This window comes from Micromys minutus, assembly GCF_963924665.1.
Source record: "Micromys minutus genome assembly, chromosome: 9".
NCBI lineage: Eukaryota > Metazoa > Chordata > Mammalia > Rodentia > Muridae > Micromys > Micromys minutus.
Genome location: NC_137978.1, coordinates 67,172,785 through 67,196,532, shown reverse-complemented (window position 1 = coordinate 67,196,532; position 23,748 = coordinate 67,172,785). Strand labels below are relative to the sequence as shown.

The window sequence follows — 23,748 nt, the reverse complement described above, 5'->3', positions numbered from 1 at the left end:
AGACACCCACCCTTTTTCACTTGGCAAGATAGACACCTCTTTCCTTCCAGAGGAAAAGATTCGTTTAATTCTACAAATTTACAACCTGCCCCCAAACAAACAACAACATGGAAAAACAACAAGGCTGTCCTGACTCAGCAGATCTGGTGTCACCATCTAGTCAGGCCAAGTCCATTCAGCTGACCTCAGAACTTGAGGCTGAAGCCAGGGCCAGCGGCTGAGGCTCCTTGGTTGGTGGTGGTGAGGTGGAAACCCGTCTCCTTCAGGTCATCATCACCCTGTGAAGGAAGGTGGCCATCATAAGAACTGTCCCCACCCTGACCCCAAATGGGACACCCTATCAGTCATGCTCCTCACCAGCTGGCTGTAGCCCAGGCCGCCCTCAGGAGGCCGTGGACTGGTGCCTCGCTTCACCCTCTGCTGCTCACTCTTGGCAGGCCACGTGGGGAACATGGATGAGTCAATGGGGAGGGGAGTCTCTCGGAAATACTCATGCTTGAGGCCATCTTCCGCGCTGACCCTCCTCCCAGGGAAGTACGTCAGAAACCTAAATCAAGGCCACAGGGCAGGGGCATTAGCTGTGTCAGGGCATGTATGCCCAGCACAAGCTGAGCACCACTGAGCCTTAGCATCCCCTAAGACTTGGTATTCTGGGGCTTCCAGGCCCCAGGGCCATTCTTCAAGGGAGTCAGCCTAGAGCCCAGTAGCTGCAGACTGTGCTGCCCTAAGACTTACTTGTTCATGAGATCAAATCCTTGATCTGATAACAAAGCCCCAAATCGTTTGCGGAGGTTGTTATAGGGATACTCGCTGAAGGTCATCTTCTTGACGGCTGGGAGGTCATTATAGCCAGGCCAGATTTTCTCACTGGGAGTACCCAAATCCTAAACAGGAGGTCTGGATTAGACACACCCTGTATGGGACCCATGTGTGTGTGTCACTTTCAGAGAGACTACCAAAGGACCACATTGTGCCTGGGGTACCCAACCCTGAATCCCAGTTCTGCATCCATGCTGCAAGCCATTCCTAAGATGAGCGCTCCAACACTCACCTTGAAAACCTTGTTAATCTGATCAATCTCTGACTTCCCAGGGAACAGAGGTTTCTGTGTCAGCAGTTCTCCGAATATGCAGCCCACTGACCACATGTCCACAGCTGTGGAGTATTCCTAAGAGTCCAGAAGAAACGGTCCAGATGCATGCAGACCCACATCAGTGTCAGCTACAGGTTCAAATGAGCCAAGCCCCTCTTCAGACTCACCTTAGCACCAAGCAGCAGTTCTGGAGCACGATACCACAGGGTTACAACAACTGGAGTGTAGGCCTTCAGGGGTGAACCATACTCCCGAGCCAGCCCGAAGTCGCCCACCTGTAACAAGGATGGGGTGGTCTGTCATACCAGACTGCAAACTGTTTTCCCAGGCACAAGGTAGGAAAGGACAGGGGCTTACCTTGAGAATGCCAGCATGGCTCAGCAGAAGGTTTGAGGTCTTGAGGTCACGGTGTAGGATCCAATTGTCATGAAGGTGCTTCACCCCACTCAGCAGCTGAATCATCAGAGTCTTCACCTCTCCTGTGAGAGTGATGAGATCACACAGAGTCTCAACACCTCTGCAAAAGGGCCCTGGAGCCCAGGGTTATTTGGTAACCCAGCAGCAACTAAATTTCTGGAGTAAGTTCATTCCAGTAACACTTGGAGCCCTGGGTGGCTCTAAACTCACTAGGGCACTTATACAGACAGGGCTCACTAGGGTGCTATTCCTACCTTTGCTCAGAGATCCCTCACAATGTGCCCAAGAGAATGCCCTGCCATTATTTCATGACTGGACAGCACTCTTGTCTGGGGAGGCATGCAGCCATACCTGGCAGGAAGGGCTGCTTCATGGTCTCCATTAAGCTCTTGAGGTCATGTTCCACATAGTTCATCACAATGTAGATCTTGTCCATGTTGCTTCCCACAACAATTTCCTAAGAATTAACAGGAACATGGATGGCTTCTACCTCCAGCCCCACCCTAGAAAATAGATTTCTTGGAAATCTGAAATTGAAGACACATGCTGTGGGCAGCAAAGAACTACTAAAACATCTTGGGAAGCTGATGTCTTTGGAAGTGCTATCACCTGACCCTAGGGTATCATGAAACCCTTTTCCTTGTCCCTTCAGGGGATAAACTTCCACTGAGGCAGGGCATGTCAAATGTGGAGGCTGGAACTTACTCTGACAGTGACGATATTCGGGTGCTGGGCCTTGAGGATGGTGTTGATTTCCCTCAGTGATGTGATTGGGAAACCTTCCTTCTCTTTCTCCATCTTTAACCGCTTCAGAGCCACTATTTCATCTGTAAAGAAAATTGTGTAAGCTAGGCAAGCTGAGGCAGGAGGATTGCCACTTGAAGCTAGCTTGGGCTAAAATATGGAGCAATATCTCAAAAATCAAAATAGCCAGCTGTAGTGGTAAATGTTTTTTTTTTTTTAATTTTTTAAATGTTTATTTATTTATATGAGTACACTGTCTTCAGAAACAGCATAAATGGGTGTCAGATCTCATTACGGATGGTTGTGATGTGGTTGCTGGGAAGTGAACTCAGGGTCTCTGGAAGAACAGTCAGTGCTCTTAACCACTGAGCCATCTTTCCAGCCCATGGTAAATGCTTTTAATCTCTGCATTTGGGAGACAGAAGTAGGAAGATCTGAGTTCAAGGTCAGCCTGGTCATAGAATTCCACTAGAGTAAGGGCTACACAGAAAAAGCCTGTTTAAAACAAAAAACAAAACAAAACAAACAACAACAACATCAAAACACAGAAGCAAAAAAAACAACCCAAAAAAACCTAAACCATATCAATGTGAACTGAATTCAGGAGCACATCAATGATAATCATGATTAAATCGTTTCTCTTCCAGTGTCAGGGATGGTTCAATATATGTGAATCAATAAATTACAATGTTATAAATTACATAAATGGACTCAGGAACAGAAATTAAAACACTCACCTGTGCACATAAAATAATTAAAAAAAAAAAAAAAAAAAAAGCATTTCCACTGATATGAAAAACAAGGTAGGGAGTCCACTATCTCCACTCTTTTAACAGGATTTCTTTATGTAACCATAGCCACCCTGGAATTCACTCTAGACCAGGCTGGCCTCAGACTCAGAGATTCACCTGCCTCTGCCTTCTGAGTGCTAGCATTAGTGGCCACACAACATGGTGGTGGCTCTCATGAATTCTCAGAAGCTGTGGCTACCCACACAAGACAGAGTTAGTCAACATTTCAACATGGATGTGGAAGAGGCTCATGAGATCCTATCCCTAGCTGAGGAGCTATTGGCAGTTGACAGCATCTAGGTAAGTTGTGGATGGACTCACACCCAGGCATGTGCTGGCAGCACTGACTCATGCTAGATTAGATAAGGAGGAGGAAGAGGAAGAAGAAAAAATAGATGTATAAAATTGTCAAGAGAATAAATTTTAAAAATCATGTATAGAAGCTAGAGAAATGGTTCAGCAGTTAGGAGTATTGGCTGCTCTTTCAGATGGCTTGAGTTTTGTTTCTCAGCATCACAGTTTTGTTTTGCTGAACGGCTCACAGTTACTGTCAGGAGTCCTATAGGATGGCTCAGTGTTTGCATGGTCTGAGATGGGTGAGCTTTATGAGGCAAGGTCCCAAAGAGACCATTTTAGGATTGCTTTTTGCAACTGATATGCCTTTCCTGTTATTATTAAATTAATATAATAATCTCTAGACATTAGCCTATCCTATTGATCACATTTCCTACAGATCAACATAAAGATGAACTTTAACTAATTAATGCTGTTTAGATGAATTAATGAGGCTTTATAGAATTTCTGATTTGATGTTAGGAAGAAAGTTTTAAGAGATGGTTTTAGTTAGAAAGATGTAATAAACTTAGAAAAAAAGAATACAATGTGCCCACTCCTCATAAAAGTAAAGGCTGCATAACAAGAAATACAATGAGCTTTCATAATTACACTAAAAAAAGAAATAGGCTTGGGACAAATTTGTGTTCAAGGAAAAACATTCAGGTCCAAGGATGAAGCCGCAGGTGTGCACTCTGAAAAGGACACAGAAATGTTGCTTTGAACTTATAATTAACATACAGAATGAAACACTGCTTTTGAACTTACTTTCAACATTCTGTAACTCTCATTTTGTATAACATTTTTATTTATGAGGTAATTTTCTAAAGAACTTTTGTTCAGGACTGGAAAGACGGCTCAGTGGTTAAGAGCACTGACTGCTCTTCCAGAGGCCCTGAGTTCAATTCCCAGCAATCACATGGTGGCTCACAACCATCTCTAATAGGATCTGCTGCCTTCTTCTGGTGTGTCGGAAGACAGTGACAGTGTACTCATATACATTAAATAAATCTTAAAAAAAAACAAAAACCAAAACTTTTGTCTATAAAAAGGCCAGAAAAAAAGCAATAAAGATGGTGTGCTGTGCTGTGGGGGCTTGGAGAGTTCTGCCCTATCCATCCACCTACCTACCTACCCACCCACCCATCCATCCATCCATCCATCCATCCATCCATCCATCCATCCATCCATCCATCCAAATGTATATATGTATGTCTGTATGTGTGTATCTATGTAAGCATGCATGAAAAATTAAGTTGATTGAAACAGATGGTTGGGCCCTGGAAGAGAGTGAGTATATGAATGCACGTGGGCTGGTGCATATTTGCTTGTGTAAAGGATCTTAATTATTTTCATTTCCTTCCTCTCTGGTTCACAAAAAGTCAACTGCCCCACCAGTGAAGGGCTTCTGGCTACTTGACTAGAAAAGGAAGTGCTAGCAATAAATCATGTACCTAACCCCCAGCCATTAAGTAAAAAGGTTGTAATTCCTCTGAAACTATCAACCTTGTATGACTAAGACTCAAAGAGCAAATATTATTAATACTAAGCAATTTTTACACCCTGTAGCTAACTTCCAGAGAGGACTCAGCACAGGGCAGGCTCCCAGCAAATTATAGCTCTAGAGACTCCAATAAGATCTTCTGTCTTCTATGGGCATCTGTACTCATGAGCACATAAAACCCCTCCTCCCCATATATACATAATTTTAAAAAATCATGTTTAAAAAAAAAGTACCAGAGAAAACATAAACTGAAAACTCTAATGTGGCTGGGTGTGCCGGCACATAACCCATAATTCTGGTGCTCAAGAAGAGTGCAAGTTCAAAACCAGCCTGGTCAATGTAGTAAGTTCTAGGTTAACCTCCAGTACTCAGAGACCTTGTCTCAAAAATAATAAGATAAGCCAGACATGGTGGTATACACCTCTAATCCCACCATTTGGGAGACAGGGAGCTCTGTGAGTTCAAGGCCTTCCTATTCTACATAGGGAGTTCCAAGCCAGCTAGGGCTACACAGCAAGACCCTGTACCCAAAAAAAGAAGAAGAAGAAGAAGAAGAAGAAGAAAAAAAAAAAAAAAACCAAGTTAAAAAAGAGCAAGAAAATCACTTTGCTTCCCTGACTTTTGGCTAAAGAACAAGAGAAGCCTGGGCAAGTAGTTTAACACAGTGGTTGAGTGTCATAAAAGGAAACTTCTGGTTCTGTAATGGCACCTTTTACCATTTCCCTGGCCGTACCCCTTACCTCTGGAGCTTTGCCATCTGCTGTCACAGTGAACAGCAGAATCAGAGTTGGGCTGACCTCTGGTTTCTGAAGATACCAAGAGGCTCAGGTTTGCATCGTCTGAGTTAAGATCTGGTGCTAGGTATATGGGCATAGTGTGGCCTGAGAACTGGCACCGAAGGGTAGGGTTGCTTCCAAATATCCAATGGACCATGCAAATGTGAATCCACATTTAATAACTATGTGCTGACAGTGCATAGGTAGAGACCATAGGCCAACTGCTAGGGGCAGAACACTCAACTTTCCTTCCAGGGTCTGCACAAAGACCAAGGGAGGCTCACTGCTTGTCAGAACTCCCAGGGTTGACCTTGTACTAGTGCAGGAACAACAAACTCTTTTCACTCAGGAATGACTCCTTGTCCCAGGGAGCTTCCTGCTGACAGTACCTTGCCCCTAATACTCTCTTAGTAGACTACCTACCTGTTTTCTTGTCCTTTGCTCTGTAGACCACCCCATAGGTGCCTTCCTCAATCCTGTTCAGACACTGAAACTCCTCTACACTCCGGCATCCCTGTGGAGGAAGTAGGGTAAGAGGCCTCAACACCATATCTGATAGCCTAACAGGCTTTCTCTGTATACTGCACAGGGCGGGCAGCTGTACTGGAGAACTAACTAGCCTAAGTGGCCCAAGAAGAACAGAGCATGCACCTGAGTGCAGGGACAGAGCCAACTTAAATTCTGTTTCATCTGAGACCACCCACCACTTTCCTGTGACATAACCTGGCACGAACTATCTCTTTTACAACTGTATCCTCTGTCTCGTGATCTATGGCAACCTAGAGGGGGTGTGGCCTGCCTGCCCCTAGTGACAACCTTCCATGCATACCATGGACTGGGGTACCACTACTCTGTGTGGTCTCTGGCCAGACTCAACTATCTGGAAGCACTAACTGACTGGAGGGCAAGTGACCAGAGTTCAGAAAGGTGCTACACTACCCAGGATGACCACGTCCTCTACATCCTCAGGGCAGTGTTGCACACTCACTGGCAATTTCCTAAACAATTAGAAGTTTGTAGTCCTATGCACTTACACTGAATCCCTTGCAATATCTAGGAATCAAGCTAAGGCAAAAGCAACAACACATAGTTGGCAACAGTCAGCTCAACAGTGCTGCCAGGACCATGGTTAAGGTCATGAGAGGCTGGTGCCATAACTAGCCAGATCACTGTATGGAGAATGTCAACACTGCAGGAGAGCCAACAGCACCAACAACAGCATGAATTTGTTCTATAGTGCCTACTTAACCTGTAGATTGTCAATGCACTGTACCAGCCTCAGGATGAATGGGGAAGAGTCTTACCTGCAGGGCTGGTAGGTACTTGGGCAGTTCTTGTTTTAGCTCAATAGGTGACAGAGCTGGAGAGTCAGGCACGTAGTCTCCTTCAGTAGGGGCACTGCTCTGTGGAGTCCCCTCGCCAACTTCTTCTTCCCCTTCTTCACTGTCCCCAGAATCTCGGTCAAATCGTGACTCTGGAACTTTAGAAGTTAAATCGAATTATAGAGCAGGAGAAAGTAAGTACAACTTAGCCTCCTCCTGCTCTGGGGCTGTGTTGGAAGCGGTATGCCCTGTGTTTCCCATGGAAGAAGCCAGTTTAGGGCCTTTCCTTGGGAAACAAGTACTTATAAGGGCATCTAGATGTTACATGAAGTGGGTAGGCCCATAACTCACATCCACCAGGCCACAACCTTGTTAGCTACTTGAGGCCAGGCCAGGTCTGCCATCTTATAAGAGTGCCTGTGTCAAAAAAAAAAAAAAAACCCAGAAAACGCTCTCTAATACAATTTCATTTCTTCTAAGAATTAAACTATAAGCTCCCTTAACATCTCCATCACAGGGAGGAGTGCCGTCCAAATAAAGCTGTTTTCTGCCAAATAACACCAGCCATAGTGGGCACAGGCTGCAGAGTGAGCAATGGTGTGTCCTCTGGAAATCACAGCATTTCTCACATCACCACCGCTGCTCTCAACACTGTCAAGACAGCAGTTCTCTACTACAGTTCCCAGGGAGTATCTTAAATGTATGGGGTCATTACATGCTGTAGTGGTTTGTGGTTAAGAGGAACATATACTGCCTCGCTCGGAGCTTTACTATACAGGGGCAGAGGAACCACAAAGAGGTTCTTACCAACCAAGATGTGGTTCTCGTTTTCTCTGTCTTCATCTTCACTCATTTCTTCATCACTGACTTCTTCTGCAAAAGAAGACAGGTGTGTGCTCAGATCAGTATGCAGCTGAGAGCTGGCTTTGGAACTCCCAGCGTACCCTGCCTCAGGCTGCTCTAAAGAGTTAGCAAGAGGTGTGGATAAGAGCAAGAGTTCTTACCTATCAATTTGTGGTAGGAGGAGTCTCTTTGCTTTCCTGGTGGTATTAGGAATTGAACCTAGGTCCTCACACACACCAGGCAAGTGGCAAGCACTTTACTACTGAAGCACACTGCCAGCCCCAATTTTGGAGTCAGTGCAAGTATCACAGAATAATGCAAGTTTATTTGGGTATGTGCTTTTATTAGATCTTAAATTATTTTTCAGTAGTACCTAAGCTCTACACAGTAAACATTAAATACTTTTATATCACTGTAATCCATTACTACCTGCCAGCTCCTTACCTGCAGACTGTTCTGAGGCTTCCTCTGAGTTGCTCCCAGTCTCCTCTTCTTCTTCCTCTTCTTCCTCTTCCTCCTCTTCCTCTGATTCTTCACTGGTGCTCCCTTCTTCCTCTTCTTCCTCCTCTTCCTCTTCTTCCTCCTCCTCAGAACCTGAGCCTGATTCGGCTACAGAATACAAAAGTCACAGTTCAGAAGCAAATCTCGGCTGTCCTCTGACAGCGGCAAGGCCTCAGCCAGGTGGCCCAGTACCTGATGAAGACTCAGCTGAGCTGGTCTTCCTCTCACTGTCACTGATGTCCTGAAGGTCTGACAGCAGGTCTCTTTCTTCCACCTTCTCTTCTTTTACTTGTAAAATAAACAAAACACAGGAGAATTTGGACAGATGTTTTAACAACTGCAGTTTCTTTCTAAAACTATTTTATTTATTTTTACTTTATGAGTGTTTGCCTGCATGTATGTGATATATGCCTGGTGCTTGCTGAGGTTGGAAGAAGGTATTGGATTTTCTTTCTCTCTCTCTCTCTCTCTCTCTCTCTCTTTCTTTCTTTTCTTTTTTTTAAATATAGCTGGCCTAAAGCTTGCTATATAGCAGAAAATGACACTGACTTCTGATCCTCCTAAAGACTGGGATTTTTTTGTTTGTTTTGTCTTATTTTAATTGTGGTGTTCAGGATCAAACACTGGGCAGGTACAATACTCTCAACCATGGGAACATGTTTTTAAATAAACAAGACAGAATTACCCAAAAGTTACATGCAGTTTACACAATGATTAAATTCACTATTTACAGAAACAATTCATCCATGCATATTTTAATTGGAAGAACAACTTCCAAAAAAACCAGCAATGAGCATCTAAGTTGAGAAACACATGCCCTATTGGGAACATGTGGAAGTCAGTTTTCTCCTTCCATCATGTGGATCCCAGGCACCAAAATGAGGCCATCCCATTTAGCAAGAGCTTTAACCTGATGAGCCATCTTGCTGGCTCACTAACACATGATTTTATTGTAAAAAATAAGTTGCTTGGCAAAGTCTCCTTAATTTTATAAATTGTTTTGTTTGCCCCTCACATTTTAAAAATAAACTTTTAAGATTAGCATACTATACAGAATAATGGTTACATTATGGAACTTTTATATATCATAATTACAAAAAAGGGCAAAATTTTATGTTTAGGCATCTCCCAGGAAAGACAGTTCATGCTTGCCTGGACTCACCTGGCTTCCGGTTGTCTCCCAGCTCAAAGCGCTCTCTTGGTGGCCTCAGAGGGCTGCGGCTCCAGTGGCCAACCTTCCCCTTATCACTGTAGTCCTCCCTCATGGTTCGGTGATGTGCAGAGACTATACACACAGAACAGAGCGGAGATGTTGCTTCAAGTAGTGTTCCCGACATGGCTCCATGCCATGAGTGCTACAGACCTATACACAGACCTATGGCATTAACAGCTTCAACATCACAAGCCAAAACTCAGTTGGGAAAAGCTCTAAGCTGGAGGTTATCAGCTCAGCAGGGGACCTTCTAAAATGATCTTCACTGGTAACAGGCCAAGGCGAGAAAGAGTTCTGGGAAGAGGGTAGAGCAAGAAATGCCAGACAGCACTTCAATAACAACTTGGCCTGTGTTACCCAATTAGTGTGGAACTCTGGAATCAGTTGAGGGTCTTCCAAGTTCCAGGGGAGGGTCAATAACAACTGGTCAATTCTGGTCAATTTAGCTGTTAGCATAGCAGAAGTTGCCCACTCCCATCTCCTGGGCAATCAGTTATTCTGGTTTCCAAGGAAGTTTGCAAACAAGGACTTGTCCCCATTCATCAAATACATATGCTCTCAATGCTGTGTGCAGTCCCAGAGGGGATAAAGTACCCAGGATGTTGAGACTGCACCCCTCTGGTTAGGGTGTCCTTTAGAGAAAACATAAGGGCCAGGGCACTTATGTCTACTTCTGGTCTTTCTTTTCCTCTTTTAGAAGCTAGATATTTAAGACATAGACATTAAAGCAATTGTATGCACTCAAGAAGCTAGAAAATCACTGCATATTCCAAAGAAAGACAGACTTAGATTTTATGTCTTAGAGGATGTGCCAAGCCAACTGTCAGTACAGACAATACCAATGCTCACAACATAGTCACATCAAGCCTTGAGGAGGAGTCTGATCTCAGAGCCATGACAAATATGTAAGTAAAATAAACAAACAAGATTCAGCATGGTGGCACATGCCTTTAATCCCAGCACATGAGGCAGAGAGGCAGAGGCAGGCCAGGCTGGTGTGCATAGTCAGTTCTTGGATGGGTAGGGTTACAGAGAGAGAGAGACCCTGTCTCAAAGAACAAACCAAAATGAAACAAAACCTCAAAAACAAAGAACCAAAACCAAACAAACAAGCGACAAGAAAAACCCCACAACCAACCAACCCACTGTGCTGGGTAGTTTTATGTCAACTAGACACAAGCTAGTCATTTGAGGAATCTCAATTAGAAAATGATTCCATAGATGAGGCTGTAAGCAAGCCTGTAGAGCACATTTTCTTATTTAGGCCTCAACCCATTGTGGATGGTGGACTGGTGGTCTTGGATGCTGTAAGAAAGCAGACTAAGCAAGCCGTAACATAGTATTCCTTCATGGCCACTGTATCACTTCCTGTCTCCAGGTTCCTGATCTGTTTGAATTCCTGCCCTAACTTCTTCTGATGCTGAACTGTGATGTGGAAGTGTAACCTAAACAAACCCTTTCCTCCCATGAAGCTTTGGTCATGGTGTTTTAACAGAGCAATAGTAACCCTGACTAAGACACCAACCAATCAAACAACCAATCAAAAGTCAACTTTACTCCTAGCACTTGGGAAGTGGAGGCAGGTGGATCTCTTTGAGTTGGAGGCAAGTCTGGTCTACATAATGAGTTGCAGAACAGCCAGGGCTATGTATAGACCTACTCTCAAAACACAAACAAACAACAAAACCCATATCCACAAGACATTCAAAGAAGCAGCAATGTTTACCCCAGTCAAAGGAAAAAAAACTAACCACTCCAATGTAGGTGTGATTCAGAGATGCCAACAAAGACAAGTCTGAAGATGACCGATAGAAATGGCCTCAGAGAAATGGAAGAGAAAGTTGCCAGCCTACATGTGACCTCAGAAAAAGTGTGTGTTTGATGTCCACAAGGTGGTACCATGCATGGTGCACATGCTGCCCTCTCTGGCAAGGGACCTACCTGCCGCAAACCTGAGGTGAGAAGAAGGCCAGGTTGATTACAGTCTGGGCCACAGAAGGAAAGTGGACTCCTAAACCTGGGCCTCACTTAGCCCACAGAGGCCTGGAGGGTACAGTCCTACTCTTCCACCAGTGCTGTGAGCAGGGCCCCATAAATCAGCTTCCTCTGAAAATGCTTTCATGGAAACAGACCTTAAGACAACTATCATAAAGATGCTCAAAGAACTAGAAATGCGGCAAAAATCAAGGAAATGATACCACAAACATGAAAAAGCCAATAAACAAGCAGGAAGCACAGTTGGTATACCATGATCGCAGGACACGGCAGCCTGAGGAAGAATGAGTGTTGAGAGTTCACTGCCACACAGGGACACCACTAAGTTCTAGGCCATCTGGACTAATTTGAGACCCTGGCTCAAAAAAAAAAAAAAAAAAAGAAAAGAAAAGAAAAGAAAAGATAGGCCTTCTAAAAGATTCCCAATCCTTTGTAGGGATCCCACAGCAGGTCTGAATAGGCAGAAGACAGATTCAGTAAACTGAGATGCATAGCCATGAAAACTATGGAACCTAAGACACAGGAAGCAAAGCCACTGAAGAACAGTCCCAAGAGCAGAAAGGACCTGGGGACACCAATAGCCCAGCCTGAGATTACTGAGTTCAATAAGGATTAGAGAATAACAGAAATTACACCTAGAAAAGCTAACTACTGAAACTCATATTTTCCACAAGACATGATTAATATTAATTAATTCATTCTGCTCAACATACTCCAAGAAGGATGAACTCAAAATGCAGGAAACACAATACAATAGAACTGCTCTCTAGTAGTATAAGGTAACAATGTTTGTAAGTCTTTGTTAGGCTAATGCATTTTTAAGGGTATTTGTTTAAATACACAACATACAAAGATGCATGTTTATGACAGGACCTACTTAAAATGGCTTCAGAGAGATAAAAGCAACAGAACTTGTAAGTTACTGATGTGAAACTAAACTAGTATCAAGTAAAATCTGTCATAACCTTAGAATGTTGCATATATCCCATCTGTAACCATACAAACAAACGAAAACCAGATAGAGAATAAACACAAAAGAAAATGAAAAATGAATTCAAATATTTGGCTTAAGAAAAAAAAGTGAGGCCCGCCATTGCAGACATGGCGGCATCCCTGGGAGGGATGATCGCTGGGCAGTCTCCCGGACCTCCTCAGCTGCCGCTCGGCCTCCCAGGCCAGGCGTCGCTTCTGCAAGCAGCCCCTGGGGCTCCGAGACCACCTAACAGCACTTTGGTGGACGAGTTGGAGTCATCATTCGAGGCTTGATTTGCTTCCCTTGTGAGTCAAGATTACGTCAATGGGACTGACCAGGAAGAAATTCGAACTGGTGTTGATCAGTGTATCCAGAAGTTTTTGGACATTGCAAGACAGACAGAATGTTTTTTCTTACAAAAAAGGTTGCAGTTGTCTATCCAGAAACCAGATCAAGTTATCAAAGAGGACGTCTCAGAACTAAGGAGTGAATTGCAGCAGAAGGATGCGCTGGTCCAGAAGCACCTGACGAAGCTGAGGCATTGGCAGCAGGTGCTGGAGGATGTCAGTGTGCAGCACAGGAAGCCAGCTGACACGCCACACGGCTCCTTGGCCTACCTGGAGCAGGCATCTGCCAACATCCCTGCGCCTCTGAAGCAGCCCTAAGCACTCTGGCAGACACCTTCCCTTACAGACCTGGCATATTGGAAGGACTCTTGGATAATGAGTTGGTATTAGTTTATGTCCCTATTTATAAGGTAGGGTTCCAGTATGAAGCCCGGACGGGCCTTGAACCTATGTTTCCCTCCCTCAGGTCCTTTAGTACTCTAAATTCCTGAATACTTTATAAAATGCCTGTATCTTTGCTTTTAAAAAAAAAAAAAAAAAAGTGAGCTAGAAAGCTGGGCTCAGTTTAAGACTGCTTGTTCTTGCAAATGATAGGTTTAATTCCCAGTATGCCCGTGGAGGCTAACCACCTCCTAGGGTACCAGGCATACAGTGCTGCGCAGATGTACATGTAGATAAAACACTCATACACATAAAACAGAAAGAAATAAAATTAAAACAGAGAGAGAGAGATCAGTAATACAATAACAATAAAGCAAAAATAAAGGACAAGATGTATGCTGGATATAATATATAATGGCATTATATATTATATTAACAGCAAAATGACAAAAGTAAGCCTGTCCTATTAGCCAGCCTTCAAAAGGAAAGTCTGACACAGTGTGAGTTCTGACACCTACAGAGAGGCTCACACAGTCTGTAGCTCCAGTCCCAAGGGATCTGACATCCTTCTCATACTTCCAAGGACACCAATGCATATACATGTTAAAGACATATATGCAAGCAAAACACTCAGAAGCACAGAATAAAAATAAGTCAATCTTTGTTAAAAGAGTAAAATGAATAATGTACATATATTGCCTTAAAATGTAAAAGGAGGGGAAGGGGGTTTAATAAAGCAAGCATAGGAGCCAAGAATTGCCTGTTTCTGCCTCCCTTCAGGGTATCTTTCCCAAAGCCCAGTCAAGGCTGTCACATCAAGGGCACTTGTCAGGGTGAGCTATGCATGTGAAATCTACGGCACACCAATCAATCCCCTCAAATAAGCCCAAGGAAAGACCCCATAGAAAGACAGTCCCTCCTGCCTACCTTCTCTACGTGCTTCTCTCTCTTTGCGACGCTCCTCTGCCCTCCGTTCCCGTTCCTTTTGTTCCCGCTGTTCCTTCTGTTGCTCCCTCAATTTTCGCTCCCGTTCTCTCTTCCTTTCTAACTGCTCCAGGCGGTCCCTGAAAAAAAAAAAAAACCATACCAGGTCATCATGTTCCCACCCCAAAGAAGTTTCTTTTTTGAAGGGGGGAAAGGGGGCAGGGAGAGGTGAGACAAGAGTTTCTCTGTGTAGCCCTGGCTGTCCTGGAAATTGCTCTGTAGACCAGGCTAGCCACAAGCCCAGAGATCTGTCTGCCTCTGCTCCCCAAGTGCTGCAACTAAAGGCAAGCACCAGCCCTGGCTGACAGAAGTTTCTTAGGCCAGGTTCTCTGTTCAACTCATGTAGTGTATCTGTACACTGTAAACCCATAAATGGCTTCTCAGGTATGGAAAGCACATATCATCAAGCCATCCAGACAAGCCACAGCAGAAAGCAAAGTCCAAGAAGAGGCGATCATTTCAGATTCCAAACACTGGTTCTATGGCTTCTACTAATGACTCTAGAAAAACACAGTATGGAGGTTCCCATGTGTACAAGAGAATCAGGTTAGATCCAGCACATAAGTCATATATAAATGAGAGCTACTACAAAGGAGGTAGGGAGGATTCCTGGGAAAGTAAGGAGGTGGTTATGGCCCCAAGACCTGGGGGTTGACATATTCCTTCACCGGATTCTGGGCAGATGGACCTTGAGCCACTTCCTGCCCTAGCTTGAGACAGTGTAGTGTAAGTGTAAGCTTGAACCTGATGGGGAGAGCAGAGGACCAGCTGCTTACAAAAAAAGCATCAGAAAACTAGGTACTGAAACATGATTAAGTGGCTAAAGTCACTTTTCATAGTCCTATGCCTAGACAAAAGGTTGTTTCTAAAGTTTTATGTTTTAATTATTCTTTGATTTTAAATAAAAACACCAGATGTTAAACTTGTGGTATTTTTAATTTAAATTTTTGTTTGCTAGGGTTTTACTATGTCTCCTGGACTGGCCTTAAACTTTTAGTAACCTTTCTGTCTAAGTTCCTAGAAGCTGGAATACAAGGATGGACTACAAGGCCTGGCTATTTTTACTACTTGGGAAAAGGGAGGGCGAGACAGGGTCTTACAATATAGCTGAGGCTGGCCTGGAACTCATGTAGATCAGGCTGGTCTCAAACTCATAAAGATCTACCTGCTCTACTGCTGACATGTACATTCACCACCTAGCCCCCTGCCACCATCCTGACAGGAAGTGCAGATCTCTCTGGCAACTCTGTTTACCCTTGGAGATCACTGAGTTATTTGGATATGGATGTCCGGATTTGAAAGCAAACCTGAGAAGCGCTCAGCCACTACTTAGAACTTATACTTCTGCTTTTCTCTGCTCCTAAGACTCCTGTTACAGAAGGTACACGTGGTACCATGAAAGCTGCCCCACATAGGCCAACTCTGCTTTCGCTTCTCCAAAGAGGACAGCTCCCACTACTGTATTAAGTATCATCTGATGATTTAGATAAGCCCTAGAAGATCTCTCCAAGGCAAGTTCCCTGGACATGTCAGGACATCTGTGTAATCAATATAATCTTCTTTAAGTTAGTGTTGTGTGTACAATTGTTATGTACACATAGATGTGTGTCATGTACATGACTGGTGCCTGTGGAGATCAGAGAGGATATCAGATCCCTTTGGATTTCAGGCAAAGGCAGTTGTGAGGTACCATGTGGGAGCTGGGAATTGAAACCCAGTCTTCTGCAAGACGGTATCTTAACTGCTGAACCATCTCTCCATCCCTGTCACCCCCTCTGCTTTTTGAAAGAGGGTCTCTTGTATCTTAGGCTGGCTTCAAACTTTCACATTGCAAAGGATGACTTTGAACTTCTGATCCTCCTATAGGTCAATTTCTACTGCTCTCACCCTCAATTCTCAGTCTATACGCTACTGGGTCTCCAAAGTACAAATACTTTGGTGGCTTTTCTCAATTATAGCAAGCTTTAAAGCTAGTTTGGGGGAGAAGACAGGTAGTCTTTGCTTAGTCTTATATAGAAATCTGTCTATATGCTTTCTTCTATTTTACCTTACAAAAAACTACATAGACACTCAAAATTCACCTGCCAAGCTCCCCTCACTAGACAAGGCACCCTCAGTCTCTAGAAAAGGAATGGTAGGCACAGACATTCCACACGCTATGAATTTATATCCGGCCCCTAAAGGCCTCAGATTGCCTGCTAAGGACAAGAAGTGCTTCAGTAAGAAGCAACAACTTCTCTATGTAGTCTAGGCTGTCCTGGAACTCGATCTGTAGACCAGCATGGCTCTGCTTCCTGAGTGCAGGGATGGAAGGTGTGCGCCAACACTGCCAGGCTTTACCATGACTATGATGGGTGAGGTAAGAAGATGCACCTATTCTGGGTGGAGCCATTCCCTCTGGAGAGGATTTTTAACCATATAAGGGTGGAGGACGTGAGGCTAGAGAGATGGGTCAGTGCTCAGAATACTCACTCCTCTTGCAGAGCGTTCCTCCACATCAGGCAGCTTACAACCACCTGTAAGTCCAGCTCTAAAGGACAGGCCACCTGCACTCACATGCACAAGCATGTATGCATATGATTATAAAATAGAAGTTTTTTTAATAAAAGAATCTTAAGAGGGAGAAAGTGAACCGAGCACTAATGCACATGCACCACCTCTCTGCTAGACCGTGGATGTGATATGTCTAGCTGCTTCAATCTCCAGGCAAAAACTGCCCTGCAATGATGAATGCTAACCTGAAATCATAGAACAAATCAGTCCTTCCTCCCTTTTCTTGTTTTGTCAGAGTATTTTATTGTACAGGAAAGGAAACTAAAGCAAACATCCACATCTGCCTCCATCAAGCACCAACTATGACAGGATTCAGACTATAAACTTGAGTGACTTCTAGGATGCTGCTGCTTTCTTTTTTTTTTTTAAAAAAAAAAAAAAAAAGACAATGTCTCACTTTGTAGCCATGATAGGCTCAGAATTTGTATGTAGATCAGGTTGGCCTCAAATTCAAAGAGAACTGCCTGCCTCTGTCTCTTTAGTGTTGGGATTTAAGGTGTCTACATACCCAGCTTTTGCCTTACTGTACCACAGTTTAAAAATAACCCACCACTGAAAAGGTGTGAGACTCCATGTTCTTACAAAACAACTTGCCTCACTCCCTAGTGCCACAGGGCTAGTTATTCACAGAACACGTCTTCTCACTGTGCTTTACATCTGCCTCAACTCTTCATCCTCAATGCCTGGATTCCGATCTGGTGACTTGTGTCAGTTAATACTGTCACCTTGACGGGGCCTAAAATTACCCAGGGTACAATAAAGGAATTTCTAGATTGTTCTGAGGGGAAAGGACCCACCTTAATGTGGTACCAACCAATGGAACTGGATCCCAGAATGAGTAAGAAGGAGAAATAAAAATGACTATCAGCATTTGTTAGTCTGTTTCCTGACTGGTGATTTAACATTCCTAGCTGCCTAATATTCCTGCCACCCTGCCGTGATGGACAATGAGCCAGTGTCCTTCCTTCCCTCCCTCCTTCCTTGTGTAAGGTGTTTTGTCACAGCAAAGAAAAAAGTCACTAGCGCAGATCCTCAGCATTCCCTTGTAATATCCTTTCCTCATCTGGTCACTAAGCCAAGTGTCTCTGTGACCACAGTCCCTTTGTTAAAGGTCATTAATGAGCAGGTCTCACCTCTCTCTCCTGGAATGTTCTCTTGCCATTTCCCTCCTCTTCTGTCTTTCCCACTCTCTTCTAGCTTTATCTTGTTCCTCTCGATGGCGTTTCCGGCGTTCGTGTTCTCTTTCTTTCTCTTTTACTCTGGCGTGTTTCCCTAATGAGATATGAGCATCGTGTAAAGACACTCAGTTTTCAAAACTTAATACCAAGAATGGGACTAGAGATGAATCTTGAGTTAAGAGTGCTTGCTGTTCTTCCGCAGAACCCATGTTTGGTTCTAAACACACACAACCACCTGTCTCTCAGCTCCAAGGGATCTGACATCCTCATCTGACTCACCTACATGCAGCATACAGAGGTGCTTGCATAAAATGAGTCTGAGTGCATTACGTGTGAGCTGGAGCTGTTGGAGGAGGAAGGATGTCTGACATAAGTGCTCTACAAGAGCAGTACCCACTCTCAACCACTGAATTGTCTGTCCAACCCTGTTTTCCACCTTTCTTAATTTTATAACATGATATATTATTTTCAGAACTTAAAACTACTCCTTTTCAGTGGATTTCTATGCCATGTTATAAAACCACACTAACCAGAAAAAAAAGCAAACAGTTATTCAAAAAAGTCTAGTATGAGTCTACACTTTTAGCTAAAATTCCATTCATTTTCACTTTTAGATACAACTGGAAAAGGCAGATCACGACAGATGACACAAACAGCTGTGACGACCACTGAAAAAGCAAAGTCTCTCATACCTCCCTCTGCTGAATGGCTACGATGTCGACGTTTCTCTTTTCGTTTCTCATCTTTTCTGTGATGAGCCTTTTCTTTCCGAGACATCTGCTGGGGTGGTTTGATGGCCAGAGAATCATCCTCCTCTCCTCTGAAAGAGAAGAGCAATACCATCACAGCAAGTGCAGAGAACCAGCGTCTACTCAGAGAGAAGCATCGTTCCCAACACAGCTGTGAGAAGCCAGTGTGTTTTCTATAGAGAGGGGCCATGTTCCTTTATCCATGTTCTCCATTGTTTCATGACCAAGGTAAAATGCCAAGTCACTCATCATGTGAAATTAATTTAGTTATTTATACTTCATTAAGGCTGCTAAAGTCCTGTGATTTTATGAACTTTAACAAATAAAAGGTCGGGCTGGAGATGGCTCAGCAGTTAAGAGCACTGTCTGCTCCTCCAGAGGTCCTGAGTTCAAATCCCAGCAACCACATGGTGGCTCACAACCATCTGTATGGGATCTGATACCCTCTTCTGATGTGTCTGAAGACAGTGACAGTGTACTCACATATAATAACTCTTCAAACAAACAAACAAACAGGTCACTTAACAGAACCTTCAACTAATTCTTTAAAACCAAGATTCTGGAAGGACTTACACTCTGAGCTTCTCAGAAGTATTTCCCTTAGTAATCTCACAAGATGGGAGAAGAAAACAAATGACATCACCACACTGAAAGAGTCATTCAGACATCAATCCTGCTGACAGTGCCCTCTGAACTCAACTTTGTACTATTTTGAAAACTGTACACTTGTAATACAGGATAAACATTTAAGCACATTATCTAAATGGTGCTGGATTGACTGAAGATATCACAAAGAAAGGAATACATGCTCATTTGGACTTCATAATAACTGACTCTACACAAAAGTAACCTCACATAAGAGTAATTTCAGGTCAAAATACAAACTTTAAATAGACAGGCATGGTGGCATACTCCTTTAAATCCCAGCACTTTTGAGGCAGAGGCAAGTGGATTTCTGAGTTCAAGGACTTATACAGTGAGCTCCAGGACAGGCAGTACATAGAGACCCTGATTCAAATAAAAAGCCAAACATACAAAAATTTATTTTTTAATAAATTCATTTATGTGTACAAACGTTTTTCTGCATATATGCATGTATATTAAATGTGCCCAGGGAGGTCAGAGGGGGAGATCAGATTTTCTGGAACTGAACTTAAAGATGGTTGTGAATCACTATGACCATTGGCTTTGGGAACCAAACTTGTAGACTTGCAATACAGGATAAAAAAACAACACTAAGCCCCATCTCCAGTCCCCAAACCTTCTCCAAGTAATACTGATGAAAGGCAGGCTAGGGGATAAGAGAGAAGGCTGGGTAGTCAGGAACATTTGTTCTTCTTGAAACATGTTTCAAGTTTAGTACTTAGGACCCATACTGGGCCTCTCACAACAACCACACTCTCCCACTCTGTCTGTCTCTCCAATCAAATTGCAAAAACAAAAACATGTTTTGAGTAGTTTACAATTCTGCACTGGGATGCATTCACTAAATTCTCTCACCTGTCTTCCATAGAATCTTCTCTTCTATAAGGTGAGTTCCTGATTGTGATTTCCATTCGGTGATCTCTCAGCTCCCCCTCCTCAAGGGAATCCCTTTTGGAATCCCGGTCATCAGACTAAGATACAAAGAAAAACAAAGCATTAAGTCATTTTCCTTATCCATAACCTTTCTGCTTTCTCTATCTTCAAAAATAATTTGTTATGTAGCTTAAGATGGTTTTAAGCTAGAAACCTGCCTCAGTCTTTGAAATGTTGAGGTTACTACTTACTCTACGTACATATCTCACTATATATACACATACACACACATATATATTTAGAATTATATATGTGTATACACATATATACCTAAATATATATACACTATATATACACACAAAATTCATATAAATGTACACATATATGTATAAAACATATATTGTCTGTCTTTGAACTCGAGAGCTCTGCCTGCCTCAGCCTCTTGAGTTCTTGAGTGTTAGGATTAAAGGTTGTACAGGGAAACATAGCTTTAATGATAGCTAAAGTTTGCTAACCAACTCTAAATATACATTTTTTGAATAGAGACTTTACAAAATATAACTTTTGTTCAAACACATGTGATTTTTTTTTTTTTGTGGTAACCTGAAACCTGTGAACAGAAAGTTTAAAACACTGTACGTGAAAAGAAACATGAGACTCTGTGCCAGGAACCGTAGCTTTTCTGAGCCAGAATTAAGACCTTAGTTGGATTTTTACACAGGAAATACACCATACATGAATCAACAACAAGTACGTATGTCAATGTTTCTTATCCAGTCACCTAACGCATGTCCTCATCCAAACCAAGGTAATTACAAAGCACTTGTTTAAATTGCAAGGAAAGTTCCCACTCTATTAAAAATGCTTGGTAAATGGTATTATCAGTATACTAATAATGAAATGATAAAAATTAGTCTGGTGGCACTAGTGATTTTAGGTTCAGAACATTTTATTTTTTTAATGAGATATTCTCCTTTAGATACAGCTTCAGTGTGTTATTAATCTACCTTCAATGTCAACTGAGTATATGAATGTTTTTGTTAATTTTAGAATAGATTTTGGGCTCACCTGTGACATTTGGAAGTACAAAAGAACTTCACCGAAGAAGCGTTGTTCTAATGGAAAAATGAGGGCAAAGAAATTAAATTTTCTTTAAGAAAATCACTTACTTAAAACACATAGCTTACATTTTTTAAGCGTTTTATCTCTGCTTTCTCCTCTTGTTCTTTCCTTCGTTTCTTTTCCTGGAGAATTTCATCTAACGTTTTCACTTTCCAAGAGTCCTTTTCATCACCCATTTGAGTTAAAACACTGCAAAAAGAAAAATAATTCAAGCAACCTCGGGACACAGAAAGCTATGGTTTGTCGCTCTGTCTTTTCTGAACACTTGAGTGTCTAATCATTAGTGTTTCAGAGTAAGTTTTGGAAGTCCCGGTAGGTAGGAAGGAGTCTGCCTTAATATAATGTCGTTTCTGTCATTCCTGTAAGGTTTTGGGCAACTCAGTTTACCTCAGTTCAGTTTTCCGTATAACGCAATCATCATCATCATCATCCACGAAATGGTACTGTTCTAGGATGAAAGACCATCCAGGTCAAAGCTCTTATTTCAGTGCCTCGCAACTCAACAAACTCTGCCTTAGGTGTCAAAAGGTTGTATGAGAAAGCTCCAGGACGCGGGGAGGCCTGGGTGACAGGTAAGATCAAGGTGTACTGTCAAACACCGGACTCAGGGTCCAACTTTTGAGGGTTCAGTCACGCAAACCTGAAGCAGGGGCTGGCTTCCGAGAGCGCCAGGGCCTGCTGCCTCCACTGCCCTCAGCTCTGTGGAGCAAGACTGGTCGCGGCAGCAGTGTGTCGCTAGCCGGGATTCTTCAAGAGCTCCGTAAACCCACAACCGACCCCACCCCGGCCCCTCGCCGCCACTCACCCCTGTGCCGCTACAGCCGCTGCAGCCGATCCTGGAGTCTGGGAAGAACTAGCGCTCAGCGCGCGTCCGGATTGTTGTCACTTCCTTCGCGGAAGCGTGCTGATGACGTTTTGGGACGACTGCGAACCGCCTGCGTGCTATGCTCTTTTCCCCCCTCAACAGTACCCTGAACACACCGGAAGTGTCCTTACTCCCTGAGTTGGCTCCTACTAATGACGCACGGCTGAGAGGCTAAACGCAAAGTACCGTCTGGCCCCGCCTTAGGACGTCTCTAAGAGATGACGTTTCGGGACGAAGCGCCCGGGGATCTTTGGATGAAGGCCAAGACTGTTGCTAAGGAGCCTCTGGGCCATGCCTCCCACCTCCGCGTTGCCAAGCAGGACTACCTCCAGACACTCGGTAGCGCAATCAGCAGACATAACAGCCTTTGCACTCGCGACAAGCTACTTAGGCTACTCGACCTTCCACAACCAGATATTTATTTGTTTCTACCCGGCAGACTTCCATGAGGCCCTTGGTTTGGGTTAATAACTGCTGGGCCCTCCAAGTGGAGTCACCTTAGAGGATCATGACATCAAATGGAAAAACAAGCTATCTTTCTAACCTACCCAGGAAGCCGAATTCCCAGACAGGCTATAGTTAACATCTGGTGATGAGGAAGTCTCCTGTACAAACAAAGCAAAACACTGAAACGAATCCAGCTTCCTCAGCCTTCTATCTTTAGAACAAACATCTTCTGCTTGGCCTATGAGTGGTTGGGATTTTTGTTATTGTTTTGCTTTGAGACAAGGGTTCAGTAAGTGGACCTGGCCTCAATGTCTCTTTCCTTCCGAGGGGATGTGTACCACCGTCCCATATATTCTTTGTTTTCATTCTAATTGCTGAATCACAAAGCTAATTAAGACTCCGGATTGTAATTTTGTCTTCACACACATTGAAACCTGGGAGGTAGAGTTTTATGGTAAGGTTTTAAAGATGATACTGTGGCAAAAGTGTTTTACTTAAACCAACTGTAGGTGTAAAAGGGTTCTACAATTCCACTGAAAACCTATTAAACTATCAGGGCTTATGGAAATAAAAGCAGAAAGAAGAATTCCTGCTGCTTGTCTTTGTCAAGTTATCCTGTGGGCTTAGAGAGTCGAGGAAAAAAATAAAAAGCAATGCCATGCATCGGTGGAGCATGGCTCTAATCCCAGCACGTGAGAGGCAGGAGGATCTCTGTGAGTTTGAGGCCAGCCTGGTCTACAGAGCTAGTTCCAGGACAGTCATGGCTACAAAAGAAGCCCTGTTTGGGGGGGCAAAAAAAAAAAAAAGGTAACATAAGTACATTTCTTGAGTTTGGGGGCAGAAACAAAATGTAAGCGAACAACTGGCACTTATGGCTGTGAATTCATAAGACAAAGACTAGAAGAACAAGTGCATGAAACAAACAAGGGGCACTGCAGTGAGACCGTTTGTGATCAGTCTGATTTGATCCAATCACTTCAGAGGCAGAGCCAGGTGGATCTCTTAAATTCAAAGCCTGACTGGTCCACAGAAGAGTTACAGGATAGGATTACACAGAATAACCTTGTATCAAAACCAAACAACAACAACAACAAAAAAA

General features: G+C 43.4%; 1 protein-coding gene and 1 pseudogene across 6 annotated transcripts; one reads left to right on the top strand and one right to left on the bottom strand.

The window, feature by feature from the left end:
- Nucleotides 1-50: 50 nt before the first annotated feature.
- Nucleotides 51-22,954, bottom strand: CDK11B (cyclin dependent kinase 11B). Of its 5 annotated transcripts, XM_080921583.1 has the most exons (22): nt 22,143-22,954; nt 21,725-21,785; nt 21,403-21,526; nt 21,284-21,330; nt 20,198-20,313; nt 18,641-18,768; nt 17,904-18,042; nt 14,161-14,297; nt 9,487-9,609; nt 8,517-8,612; nt 8,268-8,432; nt 7,788-7,853; nt 6,963-7,138; nt 6,082-6,172; nt 2,216-2,337; nt 1,862-1,967; nt 1,451-1,572; nt 1,261-1,368; nt 1,052-1,168; nt 736-884; nt 358-547; nt 51-278 (listed from the first exon to the last, which is right to left on the bottom strand). In XM_080921583.1, the coding sequence occupies exons 4-22, from the start codon at nt 21,290-21,292 to the stop codon at nt 186-188; spliced, it is 2,253 nt and encodes a 750-aa protein (XP_080777709.1). In that variant the 5' UTR covers nt 21,293-21,330; nt 21,403-21,526; nt 21,725-21,785; nt 22,143-22,954; the 3' UTR covers nt 51-185. The 5 variants fall into 5 exon arrangements, with proteins under 5 accessions (XP_080777709.1, XP_080777711.1, XP_080777708.1 ...); XM_080921585.1 differs by lacking the exon at nt 21,284-21,330 and having other exon boundaries at nt 21,725-21,780; nt 22,143-22,161; XM_080921582.1 differs by lacking the exon at nt 21,725-21,785 and having other exon boundaries at nt 21,284-21,526.
- Nucleotides 12,634-13,246, top strand: LOC308424562 (mediator of RNA polymerase II transcription subunit 28-like; annotated as a pseudogene). Its single transcript has one exon. The product of its transcript is annotated as a mediator of RNA polymerase II transcription subunit 28-like (transcript).
- Nucleotides 22,955-23,748: the final 794 nt, after the last annotated feature.